Source organism: Arachis stenosperma, chromosome 6, assembly GCF_014773155.1.
Source record: "Arachis stenosperma cultivar V10309 chromosome 6, arast.V10309.gnm1.PFL2, whole genome shotgun sequence".
In the NCBI taxonomy this organism is placed as follows: domain Eukaryota; kingdom Viridiplantae; phylum Streptophyta; class Magnoliopsida; order Fabales; family Fabaceae; genus Arachis; species Arachis stenosperma.
Genome location: NC_080382.1, coordinates 27,174,332 through 27,183,845, shown reverse-complemented (window position 1 = coordinate 27,183,845; position 9,514 = coordinate 27,174,332). Strand labels below are relative to the sequence as shown.

The 9,514-nt window shown below is 34.7% G+C and overlaps 1 protein-coding gene and 1 pseudogene across 1 annotated transcript; one reads left to right on the top strand and one right to left on the bottom strand.

Moving 5' to 3' along the window:
• Window positions 1-269: 269 nt before the first annotated feature.
• LOC130933929 (protein FAR1-RELATED SEQUENCE 5-like) lies at window positions 270-860 on the bottom strand. Its single transcript, XM_057863527.1, has one exon. The coding sequence runs from the start codon at window positions 858-860 to the stop codon at window positions 270-272; it is 591 nt and encodes a 196-aa protein (XP_057719510.1).
• A 7,187-nt stretch (window positions 861-8,047) lies between these two features.
• LOC130938695 (small nucleolar RNA snoR2/U65) lies at window positions 8,048-8,158 on the top strand (annotated as a pseudogene).
• The last annotated feature ends 1,356 nt before the right edge of the window (window positions 8,159-9,514 follow it).

Below are 9,514 nucleotides of genomic sequence, written 5' to 3'. Positions count from 1 at the left end.
CAATTGGGCTTCTGTAGCTCCAGAAAATCCACTTCGAGTGCAGGGAGGTCAGAATCCAACAGCATCTGCAATCCTTTTCAGCCTCTAAATCAGATTTTTGCTCAGATCCCTCAATTTCAGCCAGAAAATACGTGAAATCATAGAAAAACACACAAACTCATAGTAAAGTCCAGAAAAGTAAATTTTAACTAAAAACTAATAAAAATATACTAAAAACTAACTAAATCATACTAAAAACATACTAAAAATAATGCCAAAAAGCGTATAAATTATCCGCTCATCAATGTTGCCATCCGTTCGTCCTCTACCAAGGCAAAAACAAATATACATGTTTGGCGATGATGGTTACAACCTGAGAAGATTACCAATGGCCTTTTGTACTTATTCTTCTGGTAGGTTGTATCAAATGCAAGCACATCTGCAAAGCACTGATAATCGGACCTACAAATTCCGTCTGCCCAAAATAAATTTGCCAGCCGACCTTCATTAGTAGCACTGTACCTTGCCATGGCCATCGGGTCGACATCGGCTTTCCCAAGTAGATAGCTAACCGTCGCATTGGAATTCCCACCAATGAGATTTGCACGACGAGTTCTTTGAAAGTGATTATCTAGGTCCTTCTTTGTGAACCCAACATTGGCATAACCACCAGCTTGGCCTACCATTAGTCCCATTATTTTAGAGGTTGGAAGACAATGATCATGCATGGTATTTGCCTGAGCTTTTTGTGGCTCAGTCAACCCTCGATGGTTTGGAATTAGGTGTACCATGCATTGTGGGACAAGATCGTGGTTGTGGTTCTCGACTAATTTTGTAACCCTCCAAGTCGAAGTTTTGGTGTCAAAATACACTGCAAGCATGGCTTTACAACCAGTGCGAGTCAGCGCTCTATGCTCCCTCTTCCTACTCGAATTAGATATTTATTTCTCGGCTCTCTTTCCTTCCTTGCTACAAAAAAACCTCCTTCCGTGCTGTGTTCCATCTTTTCCACGTGCTATATCACCCTTGCAAACTCCAAACCTGAGACACCTCGCATAATGTACATACAAGTTATAAGCTACATCCGATGTTTCAAAGGTCTGGTTTATAATATCATCGGTCGTCACAGACACACACTTACTACTGTTTCCACTGCAATCACAAGTGCAGTTAACATTTTCTTCCACACTAGTTATCATGCAATTTTTTAGGTTGTCATGTGAACTGAGTGGTTTCGAGTCAACATCCATTGCACCCTAATAAGATGAATTAATCAAAGGGCAATAAATAACAGTTTTTGATTAAAAGCTATTAGTATTAATTAATTAAAACCCTTGAAAGTGACTGACTATTACTTGTTGTGATAATTCTTTGCTCCGATCCATTAGATGAAATAAATAATAATCAGCAAATGAATTAGCAAAAATACTTGGTCTTATCAAATGCAAAGAATATGCAAGCTAAGCTAGTTAATGAAGGGTGATGCTTAAAAATGATGCTGAAAAAATGTATTTAACTGAAATTTGTCTATTTAAAATAATCAAACAACCCTACCTAAAATATATATCCTCCTTATTAAAACGTTGTTCCAAGAAGTTCTAAGAAAATGCAAAGCTAAATTAAAATAGTAAATACAGAAAGTAACATTTCAAAGAGAGATAACAAGTATATCAATACTCAATACTCTTAATTGTTATTATCCTATTCCGCAACATATGCTATAATGTACAAATACTTTCTTTCTGCTCAAATATCTCTATCGTAGGCGTATCTGCATCATATACTATTAAATTGAACTTCCTAATTGTGACTATAGTTTTGATAAAATGGCCGTATTTACATATTGCTATTTGTGCAAAACGGAAGGCCAGACTAGCTAGCATTAATTCTCTTACAAGAAACTAGTATAACTTAGAAAACAACAATGATAAAGCCATGAAGAGATTCTATTAGTTTCTACAAAACAAAACAATTAGATCAAAACTAAAGGTGAATTTTTAGTATTAAGAAATCAAATATCTCTCTTAAATCTCCAATTCAATTATGCCAGTAATCTAAAGGGTTGACTTACTATACAATGAACGAGTGCAGAAATAGAAGGAAAAATAAAGAGGTACTAGAGGGCAGAAAAAGAGTTAGTTTTCTTGTCCCTGCGATTGTGAGCACATGCTGATGCTGCGGAAATCCTTTTGCTAGTTCAGATTGCCATTTTCCTTCTAAATTCTGATAAAGAAAATTGGCAATTGAGAAAGATGATCAACACAATACAAGTAAAGAGTGAACATTAATAATTGAGAAAGATGATCAATACAGCAGAGCCACAAAACACACAACAGCATACTAGAACCAAAACCCAGAACCCACAGTAGTAGCAGCACAACCAGAAAATTAATAACAGCGCAAAATTAATACTACCAATAGCATTCAGTAACCAAAATTATCCTTCAGCAACAAACAACACTTGATTTGATTTCCATTTTTAGCATTCAACAACAATTGTTACAAAACAGTAACAAGTAATCCCTAATCTCACTAAACCTGAAATCAATAAAGCTAAAACAAAAATTTCAATGATTTGATTTCTATTTTTAGCAGTAGCGAGAAAATTTCAACAAAAATTTCAGGAATAAAAAAAGAGAAACAGAACAAAATCAATTATTTAATTTTCCATTAATCCATTCATAATTTCACATTCAAAAATCAGCAACAGGGCATAAAAGGAAGAAAAGAACAAAAAAAGTGAAAGCAGTGCCACTAACCTTCGACGGAGACATGAACGGCGACCGGCGAGACGACAGCGAGTGGCGGCACAGCGACAAGCTGCTCCAAGTTCGAGAGAAGCCAGGGAGGACAGGGATAGGGGGAAGGAGGATACCAAGCTACAAGAGAGGAAGCAGAGGCGCCGACAGCATGAACGGTGACGACACTGCGACAGAACTGTTGTAGGGAAAACTTAGGGTTTTGTTTAGGTAAGTTTGACCTTGCGTTCTTTGGCGAGTTTGTTTTACACATGGCTGAGATGACTATAAGGCCAAACCAATTGTAAAGAAACACATGGAGGATGAGTTGTTGTGATGATGATGTTGACAGAGTTAGAGGAAGGTAAATTTGGAAATCAAATGGGTGTTTAGTTTACAAAATTAATTAAAAGAATGGAAACAAAATTAAAGTTAAAATCGAAAGTTCAATTTCTCAGTGACTAGAGATTCGTTGTGCATTGTATGAGAAGAGGCTCTCGAAGCACAACACAACGCAGAGGAGGCAAGGTTGTCACCACTTGGGGAGGTGGTGTTGCCGACGATTCGAAGCTGCGGGATAGGGAGAGTTAGGGCAACCACCATACAATAACAACGATGGGGTGGACACGCTACGAGACGATAACGACGAGTGAGGAAGGAGGTCAGGCCCACCACACTATCTGCAACGAATGAACAGCAGTACGCGACGGCAACTGCAGCGACTGAAAGCCCAAAAAGAACCTCTCACTCATGCCTAATTTGCAATGAGGAAGAATATCACTCTCCATCTCTTTTGTGGTGTGAAGGTAGCGCTGGTACATCTAGGAATGGCAACGGTTCCCAAGAGAATGGGCCATGCCCCCCCCCCCCGCCCGTGCTTCCAAAAAGTCTCGATATCTGCTGGATATCCATTCTTGTGGATATTCTCACGGATTTTTAAAAAAAAAATTCAAACAATTCAAACAATTGAATTTTTATTTTAGAATAATGCACATTATCAATGCAACTTTCATAACAATGGAGATTAACAATTCATATTTCAGAACAATTTTAAAAAAGTCATATCTATACTATATAAATTTTATACCAATGCAGATTAAAATCTAGATTTCTGAACAATTAAAAAATTCCAAATTTATACAATGTAGAATAACAATAGATTTCAAAAAAATTTTAAAACATACAGATTTGTAGATGGCGAACCAGGTCTAGTCAGTAGTGACAAAGAGCAGACCAGGAAATGGAGTAGACGACGACGCGCAAATCTGTGGCGCTGGCGAGGAGGAGGGCTAACGCATAAGGAGATCCGACAATAATGTTCGCGGAATGGAGACAATCTGACAGCAACAAGGAGACTCGATTCGGCGATGATGATGAGGCGACACCACGGCAGGCAGTTCGACGAAAAAGGAGTAGAAGGAAGGAGGAAGGTTAGGCAACAATGACATTTTCCTCGTCCTCTGGCTGGGTTCAGGTGTGCGATGGTGGTGCGGCAGTGACTTAACGGTAAGAGGGGTCGATGGGAGGAGCTTGGCGGTGTCGTGGTGAGAGGTAGGAGGGCGGCGAAAGGCGGTGAGGGGAGAGGGGGAGAGAATCTGTAAAAGATAAAAGGGTTTAAAAATCTGAGAAGAGAAAGAGTGACGGCATTAGAATTTCAATATATATATATATGGGCATTTTAGTCATTTCTTATATATGGGTATTATACAGATATCCATGGAGCGAGAATCTTTTCCCATCTCCGTGGGTATAAAATTGTCCCATATTCGTCCCCCGCGGGTAAATTTCCACGAATACTCACCCTGTCGGGAAAAGTTGCTATGCCTAGGTACATCCAAAAAGACTTGAATAACCTTTGGTTATAGGATAAATGGTCAAATTCGTCCTAAAAGATATGTTATTTTTTAAATTCATTCCTGAAAGATGGATCATTTTCTAAATTCGTCTCTAAAAATTATCAAGCAAACTAGTTTTTTAAAAATTACAAATTAATCATTTTTGTCCTTTTATCATTCTATTAACGATTTCTGTTAACTATTGATGATGTGAGATGTTAATTAATAACAACATATATAATTCCTAACATGTTCAATTGAGTGTTGACAAAATATATTCATGAAATTCTATTAATTTAGTCTATTTTTCTAATTACATAAACCCTAATGCCAATATAATCTAGCAACTAAATTGATAGATTTTCATAAACATATTTGTTCAACGTCCAATTAGACATGCTAGGTGTCATGTATGTTGTTTGTTAATATTCCATATTATCAATCATGCATTGACAAAACTGTTAATGAAGTGATGAAAGGATAAGAATAATTAATTAATAATTTTTGAAAAACTAATTTAATTAAAAAAATCTTTTAAAGACAAATTTAAAGAATAACTAATCTATCAGGACTAATTTGATTATTGACCCTTCAATTATATCTTTAAGTTGGTTTCTTTGTATTGCAAAACTAATCTTGATTGTACTAAATGCTAAAGTTTGTTAACACACTCTGACGTTAACATGTACAACTAAAGGCTCTATTCCACCAGTCCAGTCTATCCCATACGTCAGGCTAATATTGGTTAGTCAAAAGATAGTCATCCTTAGCCATAGAAATTACAGCCACTAGAGACTTAGCCTTTTTTTTATAAATTAATTTTAATATCAACACTAGAACATATAAATATATTTTTAGGATAAAGTATGTTTTTTATTATAAAATTTTTGAAATATTTTAAAATTATTATGAATATTTAATTTAATTTAATTTAATTTTATTCTCAAAATTTGAAATAAGTTTCAAATGTCATCATCATTTCAATTTTCAGTTTCAACCCTCCTAAAATCCATCATCACCACCCTTATCTTGAGTGTCCTTGGATTTTTCATGCCGAACAATGTCTTCTGCTAACTTTGGACGGGCTCCGGTATTTAATGAGCCTTGATTATGATTTAGATTTGGATCTCATGCCACTCAACCACCAGCTTATGGTGGAGCTTGCCATGAGTGTCGTCTTGTTTGCAAAGAAGCTGTCGATGGTACCAACAGTGGAACTTAAGCTGAAGTTGAGGTGAGCAATGATTTCAACTGCACATAGGAGGGGGCTATGTAGAAGTTGGTAGAAAGGTGTAGAAGATAAAGAATAAGATGAGATTGGAGAAGTAGAAACCAAGGACAAGGTTGATGAAGTAGCATACGTCATGGAGTACTGGCCTGAAGATAGCCAACGACGACTTTAATAAGCTATCATTGGCAAAAATAAGTTGTTGTTTGTTATCGAATTTATGTAATTTAGATCTAGAACAACACTAAGTCACAAGTAATAAAGAAATTAGTAAGAGACTTGTAGTTCCTATTAGCTCCAATCCATAATATCTCATTTTGGGTTTTCATTATTAACAAATTTCCCCATCTATTGATCGATCACATGAGCATCCAGTTAGCACATAGCGAACGAAAAAAATCATTCATCATGGATTCTATTCCTTGAGAAAAATGTCTATTAATTGATACTTATTCATTCAGTCAAAGTCTCCCAATTTTAGTCTTGTTTAAATATGTCAAAAAACATCTAAACTTCTTAAATTTGTAAGGTATTTGATTTGAGTCAAGACTTGATAAGGTTAGATGCAATAATATCTAAGGTTTCCTAGATTAGGTTGTGGTTTAATATAAGTTTTTCACGAGAAAATCAGGTGAATATTTAAGATTTTTATAGCAGCAGGGTATAAAATCTAACCCACTTCTTAGCCTGAGAAAATTAAGACAATAATATCTAAAATTGTCAAATTAGTGACTTATTTCTTAGAATTTTTTATATATTTTATAATTGGATCGGTTTTGATTGGGATAAGCATTTTTTGAAAGCGAATCCAAACCAATTTAAACTGATTATTTTTGGGTTGGATCGGTTCAGATAATCGAATACTTGATTATATATTAAATTTAAAAAAATAAAAAAAAATTGAAGAAAAAGGATATTCCTGCAATAGCAAAAAAAATGTGATTGCTACGGTACGATGATAAATTCATACGTACCGATATATTTAAAATACAGACAAGTAATAACAAGCCACATGAAATTTATTTTCCACATTAGCATTTATTTTTTCTTTTTTAAATATATATTAGATCACCACTTTTACTAATACACCCCTTTAATTAAATTAAAATAAAAATATATTTTTTATTTAATTTTATAAAAAGTCTTAAACATCCTTCCTTTATTTGATTAGACAAAAATACCCTTTTAAATTAATCAAATTTTAGAATTCAATTAATCCTAATTTTATAGTATCAAATAATTAAAACAACAAAACAAAAACATATTAAAAAAACAAAAAATCAAAATTGTTCTTCATCTGGGTTAAACATATTAAAAAAACAAAAAACTAAAATTATTTTTTATCTGGGTTCAGAAATCCTCTCGTTCACGCCTCTGAAGATTTCTGTATTCTTCATCTTCTTCTCTCCTCTTCCTATCCTCTCTCTCTGTCTCTCTCTCCTCGATCTCTATCATCTTTCTCACTGTGCGTCACACGCAAGATCTCTCCCTCTCTCCTCTCTTGTCTCACAATCGAGGTCATCGCCGGCGTCTCAACATCTCGCGGCCTTCCCTAGGCTCCTCCTCTTAGGCAACAGAAGTACTCATCGGATCGTCATCGCTCGTCGTCTTCTGGTTTCAGGTACTCGCCGTCGTGAGTCACCGTGGATCGTGGAACGTCGTAGGGTCATCACTTGCTTCGTCGCTCGTCCTCTTCTGGGCTGGGATCCTCTTCGTCACCCAGTCGCCCTTGGTAAGTCCATGCATCATCACTTCCCCTGTTCTCCCTTTTCCAGATTCTCTTCTCCCTATATTTTGAGATGATGTTGAATTAGTAATCAATTAATTTGTTAGTGATTGAATCTTGAATTTGTTGCTGTCTTGCTGAATAATCACCGAGTTTAATTTTTTTCTTTGCTAAAAATCATCAGAGTTGAATTTGTTACTGATTATCATCGAACCTTGAATTTGTTGCTGGCTTGCTCAAACACCCCCTATTATCTTTTCTATGCACTACTTGGGTATGTTACAGTTTTCATATGACCGGGCTTACAATTTGTTGCTATCTTGCTCAAACACCCCCTATTATATTTATCTTTACAGTCTTCATATTGTAATTGTTTCATGATTTCAGTTTGTTTTTGCATGATATACTTCAACTGATAGCTTGTTTCCCCTGAATGAATTAAAATAAAAAACTGTAAACTGAACATATACCCCATTCGGGTATTTGGATCAAATAAAAGCAAACAAGCCAAAACCCCAATTGACAAAAGGAAAATACAGCCAGTCTTATGATTGGACCAAGAGCAAGAATGTTCATTTGTTTCACATTTTGATAGGAACCTGCTTGTCTTAATACACTGTGATCTGCGAAGCCGTTTTATGTGATTACATTCTATTTTATGTAATCCTTTTACCAAAAAAAGAAAAAAGAATCTGTATCCCACAACCATTTCTTAATGGATGCAGCGCTTTGAGATAGTTAATGGTGTCACTGAAGTTGAAGGAATAGCAGAGGAGAAACCTACAGGTGCTGAAGAGGATGAAGGTATTAATTACAAGTTCACACATTTTCTTTAAATAGCATTTCAATTCATTCACTGATAACATTTTGATTTAGTTTTGTAGAAAAAGGAGTACCTGCTTTTTGGCTCAATGCAATGAAAAACAATGAGAAGGGGTTAGTTGGTTCTATCAATAGTTGGTTCTATCTTCTTTCTCCACTAACTCTATACTCCAACAAACAACAAGGGAACAACCAGTAACTGAAGAGATGCAAGGTTGGGGAATGACTTCTGAGGCATTGAGGTTTGAATGATCTCTTAAGTTCTTCCGATTCCTTGATTACTATTTGAGTTTGGATACTTGGATTGAATGCAATGGTTGAGTTGGTAAGAAAGTTCATTATCAAGATTATGATATTTGCAAAAGTTTCTACTGATGCTTTTTGTCGTTAATTGGTCTGGAGACAATATCTTCAAAGTGGTGGAGAAAAAATTAATTTTAGTGAAAGTGGATAGTGCCTCTGAAATTTTTCCTGGCACTTCAATATATGCTTGTATTAAAGTTCTTGGAGAAAAAATTTTTTGAATTTCTACTTTGGTTTCTTAAGGGTTGGTTTGACCAATAATAAAGATATTGAGTATTTTTATTATAAGAGTTTAAAGTAAAATCTCTAATTATCTAATTGATATTCTATTGAATAGAGAGTGGAATTCTCTCAACGCACAAATATTAGTACTCTATGTACCCTATCATGTTTAAAAAAAAACATGAAATTTGATTTAATTGAGTATCATTGTTGTTAAATATTTGGACTACATTTTAGAAATGTTGCTAAATTAACAAATTTCTCACCAAATCAATTTTTTACCATATGAGATATGAAAAAGGCATGAGCTAAAACTCAAGAACATTAGAGTTTGGAGATGTCTTATATGTGTTAAGGGATTGCACAACAATAGAATTGATATTAGGTCCGATAAATGAGATTTATTGGTTACCCTAAAGAAATAATGAGATTATTTTTATCACTCTTCTTATGACAAAGTGTCTATGATAAGAGGTTAGACTATTTTTTTAAAAAAAAAAGGAATTCCATCTTAAAGAAATAGTGGGAGTTACAATTACTTTTATTAGAATTGGATACCGCTCAATAGAGGATATACTTTCTCTTAAAAGTATAAAAGGTTTGATCGTCAAACTAACTTTTTGAAAAAGTAGTCTATTTGTATAATGATACAATTTTATAA